Here is a 24,870-nt window from a genome sequence, read left to right as displayed (position 1 = left end):
TGTCCACCAGGGCAGAGCAGGGCACCCCCTCCATAGTGACATGACAAAAGTCCAAAACACAGGTCCGGCCCACCACAACAACAGGCTCCATCCGCTTGCCCTCGTCTGCTTCTGGGGGAAGTGGAGCCTTGCTTCCCCGTCTGTGCCGGTGGGCTCCTCCTGAAGATGATGGTGGTTGGAATAGAAAGCCAGGGGTCCGCACTACCTGGTCTATGCGGACCCCGAGCCGTTTCCCTGAGCACTGGAGGACATGGGGCAATCCCGGCGCAGATGGCCTGGCTGGCCACAACCCCAGCAGACCCTGGGACCAGGGCATGTGTTTCGTGCCGCCTGTAGCGACACAGCACGAATGAGTTCTGTCATTTCAGCCTCCCATTCAGGCTTTTCCGGCTCCGTGCTGCTCTTCCCCCCAGCTTGCACAGAGGGTCTGTCTCCCTGCACCCCCACCTAAGCCCCAGCTGAAGCCCCAGCCCACACCAGCTCCTTCTCCAAAGCCATCTCCAAGGCTATCTGCAATGACTCAGGATGAGCCAACTGGGTCTGTATGCGCAGCTCTGTAGGAGAGAGCGCCTGTATGAACTGGTCCGTGCTAGCTCGCTCTGCACGGAGGGGGGCATGTGAGCATATGCCCGCTGAGAGAGGCTCTCAATGTCATTAGCTAGCACCCGTAGAGGCTCTCCAGGCTGCCTGCGTCTATTACTCAGTTCGGAGCGCAGTAGCCCGGGCTGTACACACTGTCCATAGCGCCTCCTCAGTGCTCCCACTAAAGTACCATAATCACGTCTGTCCTCGGGGCTATCAAACAGGCCAGAGCATCATCCGTGAGGCATAAAGCCAACTGCAGTGCCCTATCTTCATTCGACCACCCCCTAAAATGAGCTAACAGTTCAAACTGAGCATGAAAAGCTTCCCAATCCGCTTTACCGGAATACTTTGGGGTCTTAACAGATACGGACGCAGCCAGGAACGGGGCGCCGCCATGTTTGTTTACATCCTGAGCCCCAGATCCTCGTCCCATCGCGTCGACATCACCCCTTCGGTCCGCCCACCAGAATCCGCGCGAAGCACAGTCGACGAAGGACTCATGCCCGCTTCACCCGCCATCACTCTAATGTCCTCCCTCAAGCGGCCTCTGGGCTCCGACGCCCTGGCGATCTCCTCAGCTAGATCCTCCGAAGTCCATGCACACGCACCTCCTTGGCCATAATCGTCCCCTACCTCCACATTCACTTTCGGATTCCCTCTAAGTATTTTCAACCCCCGTTCTCACCTATGGTAGCTAGCCACAGAAGTCAGCTAGCTAGCTGGCTAACTTTTATCAAAGTTTTTACTTCTGACACCAATGTAATGACCTGACTAGATCATAAAGGAACAATTGTCCAGACAGAGGTTGAGTTTACGAATTGACGGTTTATTAACCCAACTTTACACAGGCTACTGTTTGGCCGTAGCCCACGCCAAATGTATGAAAGATACCCCACAAGCCAACCGTGACCTTCTCTTGTGAAGGCCAGACGTAAGAGAAAGAACAATGGCTAAATCTGGTCTTAATTTTCAATGCTCCATCCCCCTGCCCAACCCCCCTCCACGCCACTCCACCAACCACCAGGATGCCAGGCATCAGAACATTCCAGGCATTCCCGTGATTGGCAGATAGCAGGTTGATTGGCATGTCGGACCCTGCGAACACTGGTAAGTACAACACAACCCACTAATAGCCTAACACATAGCACACCGCTGTCTGTGCGGGTCGCTACAATACTTTAGTCTGAGACTCCCATAATTGAAGTCTTTTGTTGTGAAGAGCGGCACGAGTATCAAAGACAACAACATATTTTCAAACCACCGCTTTACCCAGGGAGAAAATCTGCTCCCTCTCATTGAAGAATAGACAGCGTTAAAATCACTAGATTTTTATTTATTTATTTATTTATTTCACCTTTATTTAACCAGGTCGGCAAATTGAGAACACGTTCTCATTTACAATTGCGACCTGGCCAAGATAAAGCAAAGCAGTTCGACACATACAACAACACATAGTTACACATGGAGTATAACAAACATACAGTCAATAATACAGTGAAAAATAAGTCTATATACAATGTGAGCAAGTGAGGTGAGATAGTGATAGTGCTGACGTCATCCACCTATTCCTATGGAAAATTCCCAATGGCGAATTTGAAAGGTGCTGCGCCATATTGCCACAGAATAATCAGCAAGATATTTCACAGGATGTATAAGTGTGAAGCATCCGGTTAGCGTTTCCACTCACTACCAAAAATGGTGATGAGAGAAAGCCCAGTGGCCGGCAGTGGGTGAAGATGGAGTGAGATGGATTTTGGCCTACATTATGCTAATGTTCTCATTGACAAAACATTTGATCTCAATACAGTTTTCTGTTCCCAAAACTAGAATCTGTTACGAGCAGAGTGGGCTATTTTTAGTAGATTTTACCCTTTACCAAAGTAAAAAAAAAAATGTTGTTTAGAAGGAGTGGAAGGGCAAATTGGGTTGCTGGAGTGTTTATGGGCATGTTCAATCTCTCTCTATCACAGTCTGCTGTCCCCACTTGCTTCAATATGTTCACCATTGTTCCTGCACCCAAGAAAGCAAAGGTAACTGAACTAAATGACTATCACCCGTAGAACTCACTTCTGTCATCGGGAAGTGCTTTGAGAGGCTAGTTAAGGATCATATCACCTCTACCTTACACCCTAGACCCACTTCAATTTGCTAACCGCTCCAATAGATCCACAGAGGATGCAATTGCCATCGCACTGCATACTGCCCTATCCCATTTGGACAAGAAGAATACCTACGGCAGAATGCTGTTCATTGTCTATAACTCAGCCTTCAACACAATGGTACCGTCCAAGCTCATCATTAAGCTCGGGGCCCTGGGTCTGAACTGCAACTGGGTCTGGGACTTCCTGACAGGCCTCCCCAGGTGGTGAAGGTAGGAAACAACACCTCCCCTTCGCTGATCACCAACACAGGGGTCCCACAAGGGTGCGTGCTCAGCCCCCTCCTGTACTCCCTGTTCACCTATGACTGCGTGGCTACGCACGCCTCCAACTCAATCATCAAGTTTGCATACGACACAAACGTAGTAGGTCTGATTACCAACAATGACGAGACGGCCTACAGGGAGGAGGTGAGGGTCCTGGTGGAGTGGTTCCAAGAAAATAATCTCTCCCTTAAAGTCAACAAAACAAAAAAATGATAGTATACTTCAGGAAACAGCAGAGGGAGCACACCCCTATCCACATCGACTGGACTGCAGTGGAGAAGGTGGAAAGCTTCAAGTTCCTCGGCGTACACATCACTGACAATCGGAAATAGTCCACCCATGCAGACAGTGTGATGAAAAAGGTGCAACAGCACCTCTTCAAACTCAGGAAGCTGAAGAAATTTGGCTTGGCCCCTAAGACCCTTAGAAACTTTTACAGATGCACAATTGAGAGCATCCTGTCAGGCTGTATCACCGCCTGGTACGGCAACTGCACCACCCAAATCCGCAGGGCTATCCAGAGGGTGGTGCGGTCTGCCCATTTGCCTGCCCTCCAGGACACCTACAACACCCGATGTCACAGGAAGGCCAAAAAGATCAAATGACATCAACCACCTAAGCCACGGCCTGTTCACCCCGCTATCATCCAGAAGGATAAGTTAGTACAGGTGTATCAAAGCTGGGACAGAGAGACTGAAAAACAGCTTCTATCTCAAGGCCATCAGACTGTTAAAATGCCATCACTAGCCAGCTACAACCCGGCTATTCAACCCTGCACCTTCGAGGCTGCAGCCCTATATACATAGAATCACTGGCCACTTTAATAATAGAACACTAAATCAAATCAAATTTTATTATTTGCATGCGCCGAATACAACATGTGTAGACCTGTAGACCTTACAGTGAAATGCTTACTAGTCACTTTAATAATGTTTACTCATCTCATCTGTTTACTCGTGTATATACTGTATTCTATTCTACAGTATTTTAGTCAATGCCACTCCGACATTGCTTGTGCAAAAATTTATTTTATTTTTTCTACACCGGTGCCTAGGCAAGATTAATCGAACCCCCTCATTGAAAACTACACAAATTAACTATTTTGGGTTAGTTATAAATGGGCGCGTTCGACATTGCAACCGATAATGTTGCCCAAAGTCTGGAATTTCCGAGACTAGGGGATGTTCTGAGTTGGGAAAAAGACTGTCCTCCGTGACCCAGAAACCGATAAGTGGTCAAGTGTCAATTAGTTGGTAGGCGAACTGAGGAGTGTCCCCCCCCCCCTCCTCATGACGAGGAAGCACAAGACTATCCTACCTGAGTCCTTTGCGGAAGGGTTTGGAGATCCACCACACCCCCTTTAAATCAGCTGTTAACTCAGAGGAGAAAAGCAGGCACATATTTAAAAACGACATGCCACTTATCCTTTTATTTATAAAACATTCTAAATGACATTTTACTACTTTACACATTTAATTTGCGTGTGAAGGAGTCTTTCATACAAGTGCATTTGTTTCCACATTTCCTCCTCTCCTTTTAATTTTTTACATTTTATTTTACCTTTATTTAACCAGGTAAGCTAGTGTTAGGAATTTTGTTAATAAATAATTCAAACAATTTCTAGATTTAGATAAAACTATAACTAATTTAACTCTGCACACCTAGTGAAAAGAGATTTGTGTTGTGGGTTATAAAATAAGCAGAAAGGGTCGTTAAACTATGGTTGAACTGACCCAACTTAGCCCTGAGATGTTTAGATAAGGCTGTGGGTAACTTTTTAGGTCTTCCATTATCTTGAGTTGTCTGCTAAAGTGGTAATAAATTATAGTGAGCCTTCAGGAGAATAGATTATATTGTGTGTCATGTGTGTGCGCTGGGAAGTTGGAATGAACTTTTGAACCTGTTTTATATTGGTCAGGACGAGGAGAATTATTCTGTAACCTATGACGTCATATCTTGTATATAAACTGTTGTTTATGTACAAATGGTAGCGTGCTCCGAGAATAAATACTATTATCTAATTTTAATAAGACTGTATCCTGTCTATTTTATGTTAATAAGTATCTTACAAATTCTTATAAATAGACAGATTGATTTTAATTAATGAGTACATTAGAGGAATTATTTAATTCCACTAACAGCTAGTTGAGAACAAGTTCTCATTTACAACTGCGACCTGGCCAAGATAAAGCAAAGCAGTGCGACACAAACAACAACACAGAGTTACACATGGAATAAACAAGCGTACAGTCAAAACACAACAGAAAAAAAGAAAGTCTATATACAGTGTGTGCAAATGGCTTGAGGAGGCAATGGCTTGAGAAGGCAATAAATAGGCCATAGTAGCGAAGTAATTACAATTTAGCAAATTAACACTGGAGTGATAGATGAGCAGATGCTGATGTGCAAGTAGAAATACTGGTGTGCAAAAGAGCAGAAAAGTAAATAAAAACAATATGGGAATGAGGTAGGTAGATTGGGTGGGCTATTTACAGATGGGCTATGTACAGCTGCAGCAATCAGTTAGCTGCTCAGATAGCTGATGTTTAAAGTTAGTGAGGGAAATATAAGTCTCCAGCTTCAGCGATTTTTGCAATTCGTTCCAGTCATTGGCAGCAGAGAACTGGAAGGAAAGGCAGCCAAAGGAGATGTTGGCTTTGGGGATGACCAGTGAGATATACCTGCTGGAGCCCGTGCTACAGGTAGGTGTTGTTATCGTGAGCTGAGATAAGGCGGAGCTTTACCTAGCATAGACTTATAGATGACCTAGAGCCAGTGGGTCTGGTGACGAATATGTAGCGAGGGCCACCCGACTAGAGCATACAAGTCGCAGTGGTGGGTGGTATAAGGGGCTTTGGTAACAAAACGGATGGCACTGTGAAAGACTGCATCCAATTTGCTGAGTAGAGTATTGGAAGCTATTTTGTAAATGACATCGCCGAAGTCGAGGATCGGTAGGATAGTCAGTTTTACGAGGGTATGTTTGGCGGGGTGAGTGAAGGAGGCTTTGTTGCGAAACAGGAAGCCGATTCTAGATTTAATTTTGGATTGGAGATGTTTAATATGAGTCTGGAAGGAGGGTTTACAGTCTAGCCAGACACCTAGGTATTTGTAGTTGTCCACATATTCTAAGTCAGAACCGTCCAGAGTAGTGATGCTAGTCGGGCGGGCGGGTGCGGGCAGCGATCGGTTGAAAAGCATGGATTTGGTTTTACTAGCATTTAAGAGCAGATGGAGGCCATGGAAGGAGTGTTGTATGGCATTGCAGCTCGTCTGGAGGTTAGTTAGCACAGTGTCCAAGGAAGGGCCAGAAGTATACAGAATGGTGTCGTCTGCGTAGAGGTGGATCAGGGAATCACTTGCAGCAAGAGCGACATCGTTGATATATACAGAGAAAAGAGTCAGCCTGAGAATTGAACCCTGTGGTATCCCATAGAGACTGCCAGAGGTCCGGACAACAGGCCCTCCTTTTTGACACACTGAACTCTGTCTGAGAAGTAGTTGGTGAACCAGGCGAGGCAGTCATTTGAGAAACCAAGGCTGTTGAGAGTTGAAAGCCTTGGCCAGGTCGATGAAGACGGCTGCACAGTACTGTCTTTTATCGATGGTGGTTATGATATTGTTTAGTACCTTGAGCATGGCTGAGGTGCACCTGTCACCAGCTCGAAAACCGGATTGCACAGCAGAGAAGGTACGGTGGCGTTCAAAATGGCCAGTGATCTGTTTATTAACTCGGCTTTCGAAGACTTTTGAAAGGCAGGGCAGGATGGATATAGGTCTATAACAGTTTGGGTCTAGAGTGTCACCCCCTTTGAAGAGGGGGATGACCGCGGCAGCTTTCCAATCTTTAGGGATCTCTGACGATACGAAAGAGAGGTTGAACAGACTGGTAATAGGGGTTGCAACAATGGCGGCGGATAATTTTAGAAAGAGAGGGTCCAGATTGTCCAGCCCAGCTGATTTGTACGGGTCCAGGTTTTGCAGCTCTTTCAGAACATCTGCTCTCTGGATTTGGGTGAAGGAGAAGCTGGGGAGGCTTGGGAAAGTAGCTGGGGGGTGGGAGCTGTTGGCCAGGGTTGGGGTAGCTAGGAGGAAAGCATGGCCAGCCGTAGAGAAATGCTTATTGAAATTCTCGATTATCGTGGATTTATCGGTGGTGACAGTGTTACCTAGCCTCAGTGCAGTGGGCAGCTGGGAGGAGGGGCTCTTATTCTCCATGGACTTTAGTGTTCCAAAACCTTTTGGAGTTAGAGCTACAGGATGCAAATTTCCTTGATTACCTTTGACCTTTTTCAAAAGGAGGCAAGGAGAGGACGGAAGAGTTAGCTAACCAATTGAGAATGTCCCTATGTCCCCATTTGACTATCAAAATGTGGGAATGATAGTGTAGCCTAAAAAACAATTCATGCTTGATCTGCATATGTGGTCGGAGGCTTTGTATGGCGGGTGTGAGCCTCCGGGGGCATGCAGAGGCCAAATCAAGCTCCGTACCACATCGCTGTGCGCCTCTCACATTTTGTAACAATGCGGAGGGCTCTGTATAGCCCAGCATTGACATGATTGGTTGACGGTAGGTGGGGGCGGAAGGTCCTGTATAAACACAAACCTACTTACTTAAAAAGTATGTTTCCTCTGACTACTGCGGCGGCTGCATCTCAGTAAATGCTATACTACTACTGCAGATGGCGGATTGACCATGCAGAGACTTTAAGAGCTTGAATCATTCCTCTTCAATAGCTTGCATATTGTAATATGCAGAGTCAGACATGCTGCAATATCAAAACCAGCCAGTGCAGTCCAATGAATACTGGGAGACTGAAATGTATGTGATATGACTCTCATATTGGCTACGCACGCCTCCAACTCAATCATCAAGTTGGCATACACAAAACACCAGAATTACACAACAGAATATAGAGGCCTTTATTGTCATTACCATTTATTAGCATTACCAGGTCAGAGTCGGGCACAAAATCATCTTCTGTACATCACTGTTCCCTTATTTAATAACTACAATAAGAGTAAACGAGTTTATTTATATAGTCTAATTTCATCATTCAGCGACATCTAGGCAGGTGACCAGAGAGGTGGTGGGTGCGAGCGAAGGTGCGATGGCAGCGGGGGCAGGAGTACGGTCTCTCCCCAGTGTGGGTCCTCATGTGAATTTTAAGGTGGTTGGCCAAGCGGAATCTCTTGTCACACTCTTGGCAGGGATATGGCCGTGAGTTATTGTGGATCCTCATGTGTCTGGTCAGATCAGCAGAACAGATAAACCGTCGGTGGCATTCAGAACATTCAAATGGCCTCTCCCCAGTGTGGATGCGCTTGTGTTTGGTCAGATCTCCAGACTGAGTGAAGCTTTTACCGCACTCGGTACAGGTGTATGGTTTCTCACCTGTGTGAGTGCGCTGGTGGTTCTTCAGGTGTTCATGTCGGAAAAATGTCTTGTCACACACTGTGCAATGGAAAGGCCTCTCCCCAGTGTGTGTGCGCTGGTGGGTTTTCAACGCAGCACTGTTTATGAACTTCAGCCCACAAACCCCACAATGGTAGTTTCTTTCATTGCTGTGGATCTTCAGATGCAACTTCAGATAATTTCTGTAAGCAAAGTCTTTACCACACACAGTACATTTGAAAGGTCTCTCACCTGAGTGTGTGCGCAGGTGAAGCTTCAGACAGTCCTTGTATGCAAACCGCTTGTCACATTTGGAGCAGGAGAAAGACTTCTCGCCAGAGTGAATAGTCATGTGAACTCGGAGGCGCCCCATCCGGGCAAAATCCTTTCCACAATCCTGGCATTTGAATGGCTTGACCCCTGAGTGTATCATCATGTGTTTGCGGTAACTGCTGTCTTCTGAGAAGCTCTTGCCACACTCCTTACAGACGTAAGGCTTCTCGCCGGTGTGTGTGCGCATGTGAATGCGCAGATTCCGAGGACTAGAGCAGTTTTTGCCACACTCTGAGCATGGCATGCCAATGTTCATACAGACAGGGCCATCCTCAGGCTTAGTGTCCTCAGGTTTGTGACACTGGTGAGGCCCCAGTCCCCAGGAATTCCTGAAGCTCTTTCCACAGTCAGCGCAACTGAGGTATCCATCTGTGAAAGAGACAGACATTTTGTGCCAAACCTTGCAGTGAGTATGCAGTCTGGCTATGTACTGGAAGCTGCGGTCACAATAAGGGCAGGGGTGGAGTTTCCTTAGCGGGGCAGAGGTGTGGGCCTGACGGGTGTGGACGTGTAGCTGTCGTGGGGTATGGAACATGCAGCTACAGTGGGGACAGCTGTGTGTGGGGGCATACACGGTTTTACTTGTTGACACATGGCTTTTCAGCATGGCCACATACTGCTTCTGGTGTTTGGTCTTGATGTGATTCTCCAGGAAGTAACAGTCAGTGAAGGAGATGGTGCAGTGTGGACAAGGAAAGAACTGAGAAGTAGAGACTGAGGGAGAGGTACAGAGCAGTGTACGGATGGTAGAAGGAGTGAGAAGAGAGCGATGGGAGGAGAGAGGAAACAGAACATAGTTGTGATTACTTACATTTCCTCATTCAACAATAAAATGTGAGTAAATATCTTTGCTGGAAATTCATTTCAAAGTTTGGTAAATTAATGTTCAAATGATGTTCAAGTAATCCCATCATCCATTTCAAATGCAGTGTTGAGGGTGGACAGGATGTATGAACTATGCCCTACCTCCATCTGTCTTGTCTGAGTTTTCCTCCTTCACCAAACACACCTTAGTGTCTCGCAGAAGTGTCTTAACCACTACCTTATGGATTAGAAAAATGAAGAAACCACAGTACGCATTAACCAAACGTCTAAATACTATTGTCTAGTTACTGTCACATGTTGGGAAAGACCACTAACTCTTCTTACATTAGACAATCTTGTTAGCGTCACCACAGGACTCCATGATATCTTGCTACATCCAGTCATTGGATTGGATGTATTTTGATGTTTGATGTGCTTCTTCTGGAAGGAAGGAACAGAACGGTTTGGTTCCTCTCCCATTCCCTGCTGTTCAAAGTCTGTTGGTTCCTCTTTGATTTGGATGGAGCTGATACAACCCCCTTTAGTAATGTAGGGTGATTGGCTAATGTCTGGTTCTTCTCTATTGCAATAAGCATCATCTGACTGTGTTCCACACTCTGTTTTGATGGGGTCTCGATGGTGTTTAGTCCTCTTGGTTTTGTTGTGTAGCTTTTTCCCAGGTTTGCTCTTCATCTTGTTGACTGGAGTGCTTCTTCATTTGAATTCTGTGGGGAAAAGATCAGTTTTTTTTGAGCATCATCCCTTAGAGAGCAATATCAGGCAGGGATCATACTAATATCGAACCAGGGTCTGTAGTGACGCCTCTAGCACTGAGATGCAAAGCTTTAGTTTAGGGATCCCGAGTGGTGCAGCAGTTTAACTAGCTAATGTCTTGAGCTGCTAGTATTTGTATTTTATTAGGATCCCCATTAGCTACTCTTACTGGGGTCCAAACAAAACATAACATATTACATAACATTAATAGATAGGTACAGAACAACATACATTTTAAATTAGAATACACTTTTATACAATTATGCCTTGGCATTCCATGCATAATGTAGTCATTATAACGGCAATACTGTAGCCATTAATTTCCCATATAGTGCCATCCTTTGCTCTACCGTTAAAAATAGCTTTGTCTAAAAGCCAATAAATGCTTGATCCGAAAATGTGGTCAGAGGCTCTATTTGGATGGTGTAAAGTAATCTCGGAGCCTCTGGTGGCATGCAGAGGCCAAATTGAGCTCCATACCGCACCGCCGTGCGCCTCCCAAATGTTGTAACAATGTGGATGGCTCCAAATAGCGCCTTCGCATTGACATGGTTGGGTGACGGTAGGTGGGGATGGGAGGTCGTGTATAAACACAAACTCATTCCTTGACAATTTCCTTTACAACAGATCTGCGCTGCTCCGCAAAGCGCAATAAGTATAAATGCCCTGACTTCTGCAGAGGCGTATCGCCGTAAATGCTGAACGGTCAATGCAAACATCAGATTGACCACGTAACGCCTTTAAACAGGTCAGGATATCCTAATCTCGAAGCATCCTTGAATCCTGATATAATAATCTCACAGCAGAGGTGGTTTTGTAAATACCAGAGAGAATCTCAGAACATCAGGTGTGTAATCATTAGTCCAACCACGAGTTTCTATTGGACAAATTCAGATAAGTCCCTCCCCGTTTCGTTCCGTTAAAGAAACGTTTTGCAACAGAATCAGCGTAATGAATAGCCCCTGGAACCATCCTGTCCTTGGTTCTTCCTTTTACGTCAATCCTATGTAATCGTGTGATTCATAGATGCTACTGAATGCAAGTGCAACCAGATAGGCTGAGGCAAAGCGAGAGCGTGTCACTTCCCAAAATCTGTCCACGTTAAGCAGATCATTATTTATGTGAGGAGTTTTTGTATGGGGTCGGGGCAATGAGTGTCGAATTTAGTCAAGATAAAAAGGAAATCATATTTTTATACGTGTGTCTTATTTGATATAATAGAAGTTTGGTAATGCTTAGGTTGTTACGAGTATACTGATATAAGTGTGATGCACTGACATCCCGGCAGCTTTGAGAAAAAACACTTCATACAACAGTTGTCCCTGTTGAAATTCGAGACGTTTTACAGGCGGCGGACGTCAACACCCCTCAGAATATTAAAAAAACGAGATGTATCCACCCATCTAAAGAAAGGAATAGAGGGGAGCCCGCCGTTATGCTCTGTAGACAACGAAACCTCATTGTTGGGGCGGAGACAAGCATCTCGTCATTATATACAGTATCTTTGGTGCAACACACGAAAATGCAATAATCATATGGAGTTTCACCTTAGTCGTTAACGAGTAGTCTCGTCTTTGTTGATGAGAATAATACAGCAAAGGTTAACGTATTATTGTATATCTCGTAAATGCTCAATGATAGAAGGGCCAACACAGCCTCGCCTACCTTTGTCGACGCCATAAAAACGCTGCACTTTCTAGTTTATGTCCTTAAAGTGCCTACTAAACGTGGCCTTGACCAATCAGATGGCTCCTCGCTATGCAACGATTTGGAGGCGGTTTATTGGTGTGGATTCTTAAAGAAATATTCCTCAAAATAAATATTGGAAATGTGTTATGTTTATATTTTAATAATAAACAGGCCTCTGTCAAAATGTGGGAACGATACTGTACAGCATTGGTTCCCAACCATTTTTGGTTACTGTACCACCAACTAAATTTTGCTTTGCCTGGAGTACCCTTGAAGTATCCCATCATGTGCATTTTACCAGTCTTTACCTACAGTCTCATGAGTCTTCTCAAGTACCCCCAGGGGCCCTAGGCTTGTACCCTTAGTTGGGATCCAATACTGTACAGGACCATGTAATATCAACACCACTACAAGCCAATGATGGTTCTTAGCTTATGGACTGGTACAAATCAGTTAATGACATGCTGGGTGGTTCTCTGTTCAAGTGGTAACCCTGTTAATTTAATTGACATTACTCTGGGAGAGATGTGGATTTACGTTCAAGGTAGACTCCGCGATATGACGTACATGCACAAAGTAAACAACATAGCGGGTCAATTTCCACAAGAACTAAGTGCATTGAAGTGAGAGGCTAAATCTCTCTGCGGTTTTTGTCCTGGTGCTATCACTCTGTAATAGTATGAAGTGACCCATGCACATAGCGGAGATCAGAGGAGGCTGGTGGGAGGAGCTATTGGAGGCCAGAGTCATTGTAATGGCTGGAATGGAATAAATGGAACAGTATAAAACAAAAACATGGAAACCACGTTTGACTCGGTTCTATTCCAGACATTCCAACGAGCCCGTCCTCCTACAGCTCCAATACTGTGTGAGAGCAAAGTCTTGCATCTCGCTCAACGCATTCTGTGGTGCTGCTTGTGGCAACGTCATTTCGCTGAGTCTACCTTTTAACACAAAACAACAGACATGCCATATTTCACAAACGGTCACCTTTATTGTCAGTCATCACCAGGAGTCGGCATACAAATCTTGTGTATGGTTTAAAAAGCGATGAAATTAAGAAAAGAAATACGAAAAAATTAAAACATAGTTCATTAAACAATGTAACTATAACTTAATGACGATCCATTATAACGTTATAATTTCACTGTGGCAGAGTCACCTCCAAGTGATACCTATGAATACAATGCATTTCATTATATATGTTGTTATATAAAAAAGGCAAATCATGATCATTTACAACATTAGGCAGGTGTTTCAAGAGGTTTGGTTTGTGAGTGAAGCTGGAGAAGCAAGGGGGAAGGGGTACGATCTCTCCCCTGTGTGTTCTCATGTGGCATCTAAAGTGTTTCAGTTCATAGAAGCTTTTCCCACATTCTTGGCAGAAGTATGGCTTCATAAGTTTAGCACTGCAATTTTACAACCAGTGCAGGCCAATGATGGCTTATGGACTGAAACAAATCATGTGTTCCAACTGTTCAAGTGGTCTTTATGTAATTAACTTACATTTTTAAAATTTAACTAGGCAAGTCAGTTAAGAACAAGTTTTATATTTACAATGACGGCCTACACCGGCCTATCCCGGACGACGCTGGGCCAATTGTGAGCCGCCCTATGGGACTCCCAATCACTGCCGGTTGTGATACAGCCTGGATTCAAACCAGGTGTCTGTAGTGACGCCTCCAGCACTGAGATGCAGTGCCTTCGACCGCTGCGCCACTCGGGAGCCCCATGAATCTAATGTCAAGTTTAAAACAATACTAGGGGAGTGACCTACACATAAATGCTCCTCTTCTTCCAAATCAAGGTATACACTACAAACACAAAGGAAAATAAACACCCCGTCATCTTTTCAAAACATTATCCCCTACTAATCACTAGGACAATCAGTCAAACAATCTAATGTATATCACTGTCCCTTCAAAACAATATATATTTAAAAATATAAAATACAGGTTAAAAACAAACTAAGACAACAAAAACGTAACTAACAATCTAATGTATATGAACAAATTGGAGTATTGCTAAAGAAATTGTGGTATCATAGGTAGATTCTGTGATATGGAGTTATCATACACAGTAGGGGTACAGTTCGCATCTGTTGTCCAGCATCGATCACTGAAGGGAACGAACCCGCCCCCCCCCATTCATAAGTTTAACGCATTTAAGTTTAGGACATCTAGACAGGTGATTGGAGAGGTTGCTCTTGCGAGCAAAGCAAAAAAAGCAGTGGGGGCAGGAATACGGTTTCCCCTTGTGGATTTTCATGTGGACTTTTACATGACTCTGTTCATAAAAGCTCTTCCCACACTCTTGGCAGGAGTATGGCTTTACATCACGGTGAGTGTGGGTCCTCATGTGCAGGGTCAGAGAACCTGAACAGATAAACCGGCTGTGGCATTCAGAACATTCAAACGGCCTCTCCCCAGTGTGGTGACGCTTGTGTTTAGCCAGATCTCCAGACTGAGTGAAGCTTTTACCGCACTCTGTACAGGTGTATGGTTTCTCACCTGTGTGAGTGAGATGATGGTTCTTCAGGTGTGAGAGTCTAAAAAACTTCTTGTCGCACACTGTGCAGTGGTAGGGCCTCTCCCCGGTGTGTGAGCGCATGTGTAACTTCAACAACCCAAGCCTTATGAACTTCCGCCCACAAACCCCACAATGGTAGTTTTTCTGGTTGTTGTGTATATTCAGGTGTGTTTTCAGATAACATTTGTCAGCAAAGTCTTTACCACACACAGTACATTTGAAAGGTCTCTCCCCTGAGTGTGTGCGCAGGTGAAGCTCCAGACTACCCCTGTATGCATACCGCTTGTCACAATGGGAGCAGGAGAACTTTCTCTCACCAGAGTGAACGGTCATGTGATTCCTCAGAAGGTTTGCCTGGGCGAAAGCCTTCCCACAATCCTGGCATTTGAATTCTTTGACCCCCTTGTGTATCAGCAGGTGTTTGCCTAAACTGCTGCCGTTCGAGAATCTTTTGCCGCACTCCTTGCATTCATAAGGCTTCTCACCGGTGTGGATGCGCATGTGAGTGTTCAGGCTCGTAGGAGTAGTGAGGATCTTGCCACACTCAGAGCAATGGAAGCCGACTTCCAGACAAATCACAGGCTTAGTGTCCTTAAGTTTAGTGCCCTCTGGTTCGTGACACCGGTGAGGCCCCAATCCCCAACAATTCTCAAAGCTCTTCCCACACTCCGCGCAACTGAGGTGTCCATCGATGCGAACAACGGCCATTTTGTGCAAATTCTTGCAGTGCTTCAGCAGGGTACCCAGGTAAGGGAATCTGCGGGCACACTGCGGGCAGGGGTGGAGTTTCCCCGGAACCCTGCGGGGATGGGAAGGTTTCCGGGGACGGGCAGAGGGGTGAGCCTGGCGGGTATGAATGTCTAGCTGTCGTGGTGTATGGAACATGCAGCTACAGTGGGGACAGCTGTGTGTGGGGCCGTACACTCTTTTACTCTTTGAGACTTGGCTTTTCAACATGGCCAGGTACTGCTTCTGGTGTTTGTTCTTGATGTGATTCTCTAGGAAATAACAGTCAGTAAAGGAGATGGTGCAGTGTGGACAAGGAAAGAACTGAGGAGACAAGACTGAGGGAGGACAGAAATGGGTGGAAGGAAGAAAGGAAGGTAAAGAAGAAGGGTATGAGAAAGGGAACAAATGTCATTTTCCTAAAAAAAAAAAAATTGTTAGAAATCCTTGCTACAATTCACCTTCAGTAATTCATCATCCATTTAATCCTGTGAGACCCAAGGATTTTTGCAACACTTGTTTTCTACATAATCACTACATCTTAGAGATGATAGGACACAACAAATGCTTTTTAAGAGATACATCTGGGTAGTGCCGAGCGATTAACCGGAATGTTGGTCATTAAAAAAAACTAATTGACTGACGTCGTTTCAATTATTCAAATTAAATTTATTTTTATTTGAGCTCAATGCACAGTTTCTCTAGAGATTAATCAGATCAAGCCCGAACTCTGCAATGTAGTATGGAGTTGTAGTTTCCAAATAGTCTACATAGTTTGGCAAAGAAAACATAGTAATTAACTACAATAACCATAATCCATTGCGTGCCTACTTGTTCGGTCCGTTTCTTTTACGCCTGCTATGTAAAAGATACATTAGAATGCACGATCGAGAGCAGTTGCTTCGAGAGGTATCTTTACCTGAAAATACATGATTTAAGTGATTGATAGTTGGTAATCAGCAGTCATAAAAGTATGCCTTATTTACATTGAACTACTAAAATAGAAATTTTGGCAGAAAATAGGCAGCAGCTCTAGAGGAAATGATGACTTGGAATGTAATAATAAATTCATAATAAAGTGTAATACACAAATATTTTAAGTAAAGTAATGGGAATAAATGATGGTTAATAAGTGATAAGCAGTAATGGGCATCAAATGACTTTCATTAATTGTTATTTTCTGTTACAGCATTCAACCCACATAATGCATGGTGCATTTAAGGTTTTAAAAAAACTGATCCAAACTTAAAACCATGAACTTTTTAATATTTGAATTGAAACCGAACAGACCTCAAAAAGTACTAATCACTCAGCACTATATCTGGGTCACAGGAGATGAACTATGTAGTGTTTGACATGAGTTAAGGCTCTTACAGGGTTAAACTGCTGTGTTGGGAGTAGACTGATGTATGTATGAACACTATATCCTACCTCCATTGTTGTCTTCACCCCTCTTGGCATCTGTTTCTTCCTTCACCAAACACACTTTAGTATCGCTCAGAAGAGTCTTAACCACCACCTTATGGATTAGATTAATGAAGAAAACAGCATGCATTAACCAACAATCTAAATACTCTTGTCAAGTTATTAACTGTCACATGTTTGGAAAGACTCTCTTCTGACCTTAGACAATCTTGTTAACAGCACTAGAGGACTCCATGATATCTTCTGACTACACATGGTCGGTTGGTTGGATATAGTTTGTTGTTGCTTGACATGCTTCTTCAGCAAGGAAAGTTTGGAACGGTCATCGTCCCCAATTTCCTTCTGCTCAAAGTCTCTTGGTTCCCGTTTTATTTGGATGGAGTTCAAAGTAACCGCATTGGTTTTGGACTGTTTAGTCCTCTTGGTTATGTTAACTTTCTCCAGGTTTGTTCTCCATCTAGTTGATTTGAGTACCTCAGTCTGGTTAACATTCATCTTTCTTTGAATTCTGTGGGGAAAAGACCAAGCTAATTTAACTCAAGAGCTAGACCAGGCCATCACCCATCCAACACAAACATTTAACATTAGGCTGCATTATCAAATGCTCGAAACTAGCTAACTAGTCTACTTATAAACAAACCAACAGCGGCGATCTATTGACATTACCATAATGTTGTGGGTAACTACCATGTCAGAACGTGCCTTATGGTATTTTATGGCACTAGCCTCTTTGCTAATGATGTAGCAAGTTAACTACTAGTCTGCACCGTAGACCTGTCTGCACTAAATTGACTTCTGCTAGCGCTAGGTAGCTAGCTAATAATGCTCTTTGTTGATGAGATCAGAGCGAGCTAAAATAGCAAACCAACACCTGCAATTCAATACTATAAACTAGCAAGCAAGAAAGCTAACGATAGACAACGTTTAACCTGTCTCACCCAACAATTACCAAATTCACCAGAAACAGTTTTTGTTTCTCGTTAATCTTCACGGATAAAACAGCTTGGATTTCGTACTGGCCGAGATTAAAACCAGAAAACAATTTACTTTAGCGGGGACAACTGGCCAATCAGGTAATAGCCAAAGATTAAGAGGCTGTTGATTGGGTGTGTATTCTTAAAGGAATATTCCCGTGGAATCATGTACATAAGAAATGGAAGTCAAAATGTAGGATTGATACTACCATAGATATACAGTATATATACATACTCACTGGACAGTTTTATCTCCATCTCTTCATTCAAAGACTCAATCAGGGCACCTTACTGACAGTTGTAGCTGATTCGCGTGATGTATTGTTGTCTCTACCTTCTTTTTTTATATATATTTTTTTAATTTCACCTTTATTTAACCAGGTAGGCCAGTTGAGAACAAGTTCTCATTAACAACTGCGACCTGGCCAAGATAAAGCAAAGCAGTGCGACACAAACAACACAGAGTTACACATGGGATAAACAAACGGACACTCAATAACACAATAGAAAAATCTATATACAGTGTGTGCAAATATATACAGTGTTCTTTCCCTTTGTGCTGTTGTCTGTGCCCAATAATATTTATATCATGTTTTGTGCTGCTACCATGTTGTTGTCATGTTGCTACCATGCTATGTTGTTGTCTTAGGCCTCTCTTTATGTAGTGTTGTCTCTCTTGTCCTGATGTGTGTTTTGTCCTATATTTTTAATCCCAGCCCCCATCCCCGCAGGAGGCCTTTTGGTAGGCCATCATTGTAAATAGCTAGCTAGTCTATTTATAAGCAAACCACCAGCACTAGCAATGATCTATTCCCAACATGATCATAATGTTGCAGGTTGCTACCATGTCAGAAGGTGCCTTTTATGGCACTGGCCTCTGTTAATGCTGTAGCAAGCTAGCTACTAGTCTGCACCGTAGACATATGTCTGTACTATATTGAATACTGCTCCCGAGTGGTGCAGCGGTCTAAGGCACTGCATCTCAGTGCTAGATGTGTCACTACAGACATCCTGGTTTGAATCCAGGCTGATCACAACCGGCAGTGATTGGGAGTTCCATAGGGCGGCACTCAATTGGCACAGCGTGGTCTGGGTTTGGCTCGTGTACGCCGTCATTGTAAATAATAATTTGTTCTTAACTGACTTGCCAAGTTAAATAAAATAAACACAATATATACAGTGCATTCGTAAACTATTCAGGCCCGTTTCCACATTTTGTTATGTTTACAGTCCTATTCTAAAATGTATTGAATCGTTTTTTCCCCCTCATCAATCTACACACAATATCCCATAATGACAAAGCGAAAACAGGTTTTTAGACATTTTTGTAAATGTATTACAAATAAAAAACTGAAATATCACATTTACATTAGTATTCAGACCCTTTGCTATGAGACTCAAAATTGAGCTCAGGTGCATCCTGTTTCCATTGATCATCCTTGAGATGTTTATACAACTTAATTGGAGTTCACCTGTGGCAAATTCAACTTATTGGACATGATTTGGAAAGGTCAGTAAAGGTGTATCAAAGCTGGGACTGAAACACTGAAAAATAGCTTCTATCGTAAGGCCATTAGACTGTTAAACAGCCATCACTAACACAGAGACGCTGCTGCCTACATACAGACTTGAAATCATTGGCCACTCGAGCAAATGGATCACTAGTCACTATAATAATGCCACTTTAATAATGTTTACATATCTTCCACTACTCATCCCAGATGTATATACTGTATTTTATACCATCTATTGCATCTCGTCTATGCCGGTCAGTCATTGCCCATCCATATATTTATATGTACATATTCTTATCCCATCCCTTTACTTAGATGTGTGTGTATTAGGTAGTTGTTGTGGAATTGTTAGATCACTTGTTAAATATTTCTGCACTATCAGAACTACAAGCACAAGCATTTCGCTACACTTTATTGGTCACATACCATGTGTATGTGACCAATAAAATGTATTTAATTTATATAAGGTCCCACAGTTGATGGTGCATGTCAGAGCAAAAACCAAGCCATGATGTTGAAGGAATTGTCCGTAGAGCTCCAAGACAGGATTTGGTCAAGGCACAGATCTGGGGAAGGGTACCAAAGAAAATGTCTGCAGCAACCCTAAGCGCACAGCCAAGCTAACGCAGGAGTGACTTCAGGACAAGTCTCTGAATGTCCTTGAGTGGCCCAGCAGAAGCCTGGACTTGAACCCGATCGAACGTCTCTGGAGACCTAATAATAGCTGTGCAATGATGCTCCCCAACCAACCTGACAGCTTGAGAGTATCTGCAGAGAAGAATGTGAGAAACTCCCCCAATACAGGTGTACCAAGCTTGTAGCGTCATACCCAAGAAGACTCAAGGCTGTAATCTCTGCCAAAGGTGCTTCAACAAAGTACTGAGTAAAGGGTCTGAATACTTACATAAATGTAATTTAATTGGTTCAACTCTAAAACCTGTTTTTGCTTTGTCGTTAAGGGGTATTGTGTTTAAATTGAGGAAAAAGTATTTCATCCATTTTAGAATAAGGCTGTAACATAACAATGTGGAAAAAGTGAAGGAGTCTGAATACTTTCCCGAATGCACTGTATATACACACACAAACATACAGAGAGAGAGAAATAATACTATATGCTTGTCAGCCATGTTCAAATGTTTGGTAATGCAATAAATCACAACCAGTGCAGGGTTCCCGAGTGGCACAGCATCTCAGTGCTAGAGGCGTCACTACAGACCCTGGTTCGATCCCGGGCTGTATCACAACCAGCCGTGAGCAGGAATCCCATAGGGCGGCGCACAATTGACCAGCGTCATCCGGATTAGGCCGTCAATGTAAATAAAAACTTGTTCTTAACTGACGTGCCTAGTTAAATAAAGGTTGAATAAACAAAGAAAACGGCCAATAACGGCTTATGGACTGAAACAAATCATGTGGTCTCTAACTAATTAACTTAGATAAAAAAATATGTTTATAACAATACTAGGGGCGTGACCTTCACATAAATTATTTTTCCAAATCAAGGAATACACTAAAAACAAAGCAAAAAAACTGAAGCTCTTTCAGAATGTATTATCACCTACGAATCACCAGGGCAATCAGTCATAAAACCATCTTCTGTACATCAGTATATTTTATTTGTTTGTTTAAAGAGCAAATAAAAAAAATACAAAAACAACTAGTGTTTAAAACCTCTTCCAACTCTCCAGCTCCTGGCTGAACCCAACATCACAGCCACTGACATGCCTGAAATCCTTGCATCATAGCGCAGCAGGAGTGGTTTCATCACAATTTATAGCCAATAATCTAAAATAATTCATAGATTTTAAACAAAAAATATTAATATGAAATGAAAAGAGAGTTCCTAACGAGTTTATGAAGCCAATCTAGAGCTCTGTGAGACCTTCACAGCAATGTGGGCAAACATTGACAGTACACATACAAATATGTAATTTAAAGTTATAAGGAACATGAAATCTTAGTGTCATTTTATAATATATTTTTGCTATATTCAGAAAGCAAGTCATTTTAAGCCTTATTCATACAATTTTGTTGAATAGGAAATACAATGAAACTTTATGTAACATATTTGTACTGTGTACTTGAGCTTGTGTCCTCAAAGTGACTACACCTCAGCAATTGAACTTTTTTTTTTAACCAGAAAAGTTAGATACAACTCCTTCTTTGAGTATACAGCATTACTAGTTATTGTTCATGGCCCTCATGATAATTACTTTTGGGGATTATGTAGATTACATTTTACTGGTTAAAAACAAATAACCATAAAACAAAAGTAACAACCTAATATACACTGAGCTCCAAAAGTATTGGGACAGTGAATTTTTGTTTTGTTCCTTTGGCTCTGTACCTCCAGTACTTAGGATTTGAAATGAGACAATAATTAAAGTACAGATTGTCAGTTTTAATTTGAGTATTTTTATCCATATGAACTGTTTAGAAATTACACCACTTTGTTAACATAGTCCCTCAATTTTAGGGGACCAAAAAGTATTGGGACAAACTCACTTTTGTAGTGAAGTAGTCAAAAGTTTAGTATTTGGTCCCATATTCCTAGGGACCAAATGATTACATCAAGATTGTTACTCTACTAACTTGTTGGATGTTACCATGATAACTAATAGTCCTGAATACATTGTGAATATCGGGTGAGAAAGTTAAGAGTAAAGACACACAAATATTATACTCCATCCTAACCTCTTACCATTACAATAACATGGGAGGTTAAGATTTTGTCGGGGGGTATGATATTTATGCCTCTAACTTTCTCACTCATTAATCACGATTCATTCAGGATAATCCGTAATCATGGTAGCCACTATTATAGAAGAAAACATTCTATTCTTATTTATAATAAAAGTGACAATACATGATTTACCATTCATTTCTATTGGGCACAAAATACTCTGAAACACACCCAAACAAACAGCAAATGCATCCAGTCACAAGCTTGATGTAAGCATTGCGTGCTAGGAATATGGGACCAAATAATTTAACGTTTCCCTTAAAACGGGCAGGGATTATGTACAAAAAGTGTTGTTCTTTATAAATGGTTCACCCGCTATGGATGAAAATACCCCCAAATTAAAGCTGACAGTCTGCACTATAACCTCAGTCATTGTATGACTTCAAATCCAAAGTGCTGGAGTACAGAGCCAAAACATGTCACTGTCCCAATACATGGAGCTCACTGTGTGACCCAACTGGAGGACTGCGAAAAACATTGTGGCGTTATCATAAACAGGGGAGCAACATTTCGTTAGCATTTGTGGTCACACATCTATCACTGACAAGAGATCGGACTCCACTCCTATTAATTCATAAGAGTAACAGCTTCATAAAATGTTTTATGTTAAAAACATACATCATTATCATTTAGGTTTATGACATCTATGCTGGTATTTGGAGAGGTTGGACTTGCGAGCAAAGCTGATAAAGCAGAGAGGACCGGAGTAACGCTTCCCATTGTGGATTTTCATGTGGCCGTTCACATGACTGTTCATAAAAGCTCTTGGCGGGAGTATGGCTTTACATCACGGTGAGTGTGGGTCCTCATGTGTCTGGTCAGATCAGCAGAACAGATAAACCGTCGGTGGCATTCAGAACATTCAAACGGCCTCTCCCCAGTGTGGTGACGCTTGTGTTTGGTCAGATCTCCAGACTGAGTGAAGCTTTTACCGCACTCTGTACAGGTGTATGGTTTCTCACCTGTGTGAGTGCGCTGGTGGTTCTTCAGGTGGTCGAGTCGGGCAAATTGCTTGTCACACACTGTGCAGTGGTGAGGCCTCTCACGCAGGTGTACGTTCAGCACCCCAATCCTTATGAACTTCTGCCTACAAACCCACAATGGTAGTTTTTCTGGTTGTTGTGGATCTTCAGATGCATCTTCAGATAACCTTTGTCAGCAAAGTCTTTACCACACACAGTACATTTGAAAGGTCTCTCCCCTGAGTGTGTGCGCAGGTGAAGCTTCAGACTCTCCCTGTATGCAAACTGCCTGTCGCATTGGGAGCAGGAGTACTTCCTCTCACCAGAGTGAACGGTCATGTGCTTCCTGAGGAGCGACTTCTGTTTGAAATCCTTCCCGCAGTCCTGGCATTTGAATGGCTTGATCCCATTGTATATTAACATGTGATAACGGTAAGTGTCGGTAACTGAAAAGCGCTTGCCGCACTCCTTGCAGACATAAGGTTTCTCACCAGTGTGGATGCGCATGTGAGTGTTCAGGCTCGTAAGAGTAGTGAGGATCTTGCCACAATCTAAGCATTGGAAGCCGACTTCCAGACAGATCATCTGTTTAGTGTCCTTAGGTCTAGAACCCTCTGGTTCGTGACACCGGTAAGGCCCCAGGCTCCAGAAATTCTCAAAGCTCTTCTCACAGTCCGCGCAACTGATGTTTCCATCGGTGAGAACAATGGACATTTTGTGCAAACTCTTGCAGTGCTTCAGCAGGCTGCCCAGGTACTTGAATCTGCGGGAACACTGTGGGCAGGTGTGGAATTTCTCCTGAACCCTGTGGGGACGGCCAGTTTTCCGGGGAGGGGCAGGTTTCTGGGGCCTGGCAGGTATGAATGTCTAGCTGTCGTGGTGTATGGAACATGCAGCTACAGTGGGGACAGCTGTGTGTGGGGCCGTACACTCTTTTACTCTTTGAGACTTGGCTTTTCAACATGGCCAGGTACAGCTTCTGATGTTTGTTCTTGATGTGATTCTCCAGGAAATAACAGTCAGTAAAGGAGATGGTGCAGTGTGGACAAGGAAAGAACTGATGAGAATAACCTGAGAGTGAGGGATAGAAGAGATGGGTATGATAAGAGGGGAGAAAAAAAGGGAGACCATAATGCAATTTTCCTCATTCAATAGTCCTTGCCAATATTAATATGAATGTTCCAGTAACCATCACCCATTTAAACTGCACTGTTGGGAGTAGACTGGAGTATGTTAAACAGTATGTCCTACCTCCATTGTTGTCTTCATCCCTCCTGACATCCGTCTCCTCCTTCACCAAACACACTTTAATATCTCTCAGAAGTGTCTTAACCACCACCTTATGGATTAGAAAGATACAGAAACTACAAGTATGCATTAACAATCTTATTGATCTTGCCACAATACTACACATTAGAAAACACAAATCCTACTTACCTCAGCCAACCTGGTTAGCACTACCACAGGATCCTTGTGGAGTGGACTAGAAACTGAATGATGAGTTGAACTGGTGCTCTTCGAGAGGGCTTGGGTAGAATCTGATTAATCTCTGCCGGTGGATTCATCACCTGACTGTGGGCCATGTTCTGTTTGTGTTATACCCAGGTTTCCATGGTGTTTAGTTCCCTTTTTTTTGTGCAGTGGTTTAGCTTTTGCACGTTGTTTGATCTTCATCTTGTTGACTAAAGTGCCTCTAATATCCTCCTTACTGGCATTCTGAGTGAAAAGAGAAGCAGCGTGTCAGTGAGCATCAGCCTTACCAAGACGAGCTAGACTAGGTCAGGGACCATAAGGGAAACTCTTCTCAAGGCACTTCAATATTTTAGTGACTTTTTCGTAGCAGGTTAGGAGACTGGTTAAGGTTAGGAAAATGCTCTCCTTACCTGCTACAAAAATCACTTTCTTTTCATGGCACTTTGATACAGTGTATCCCAGGACCATTACAGCCTATACACCCAACACTGCAGACTTAGGCTGCTAGGCAATGATGAT

General features: G+C 43.2%; 1 protein-coding gene and 1 pseudogene across 1 annotated transcript in view; both read right to left on the bottom strand.

Annotated features, from left to right (window-relative positions):
• LOC129837122 (uncharacterized) overlaps positions 1-17,746 on the bottom strand; it is a 44,383-nt gene extending 26,637 nt beyond the window's left edge. The window contains exons 1-8 of the mRNA XM_055903036.1: positions 17,624-17,746; positions 16,884-17,193; positions 16,692-16,779; positions 14,125-15,598; positions 9,888-10,257; positions 9,705-9,780; positions 8,076-9,452; positions 74-330 (exon numbers count right to left, since the gene is read on the bottom strand). Coding sequence (XP_055759011.1) covers positions 74-330; positions 8,076-9,452; positions 9,705-9,780; positions 9,888-10,257; positions 14,125-15,598; positions 16,692-16,779; positions 16,884-17,180 — 3,939 coding nt within the window. The 5' untranslated portion in view covers positions 17,181-17,193; positions 17,624-17,746. The remainder of the gene's footprint in view (positions 1-73; positions 331-8,075; positions 9,453-9,704; positions 9,781-9,887; positions 10,258-14,124; positions 15,599-16,691; positions 16,780-16,883; positions 17,194-17,623) is intronic.
• Positions 17,747-20,850: 3,104 nt separating this feature from the next.
• On the bottom strand, positions 20,851-24,077 carry LOC129837121 (gastrula zinc finger protein XlCGF8.2DB-like; annotated as a pseudogene).
• Between the last annotated feature and the right edge of the window lie 793 nt (positions 24,078-24,870).

This window comes from Salvelinus fontinalis, chromosome 38 (genome assembly GCF_029448725.1).
Source record: "Salvelinus fontinalis isolate EN_2023a chromosome 38, ASM2944872v1, whole genome shotgun sequence".
NCBI classification, from domain to species: Eukaryota; Metazoa; Chordata; class Actinopteri; order Salmoniformes; family Salmonidae; genus Salvelinus; species Salvelinus fontinalis.
The sequence above is the reverse complement of the archived record's forward strand: the minus strand, read 5'-3'. Positions and strand labels throughout refer to the sequence as shown.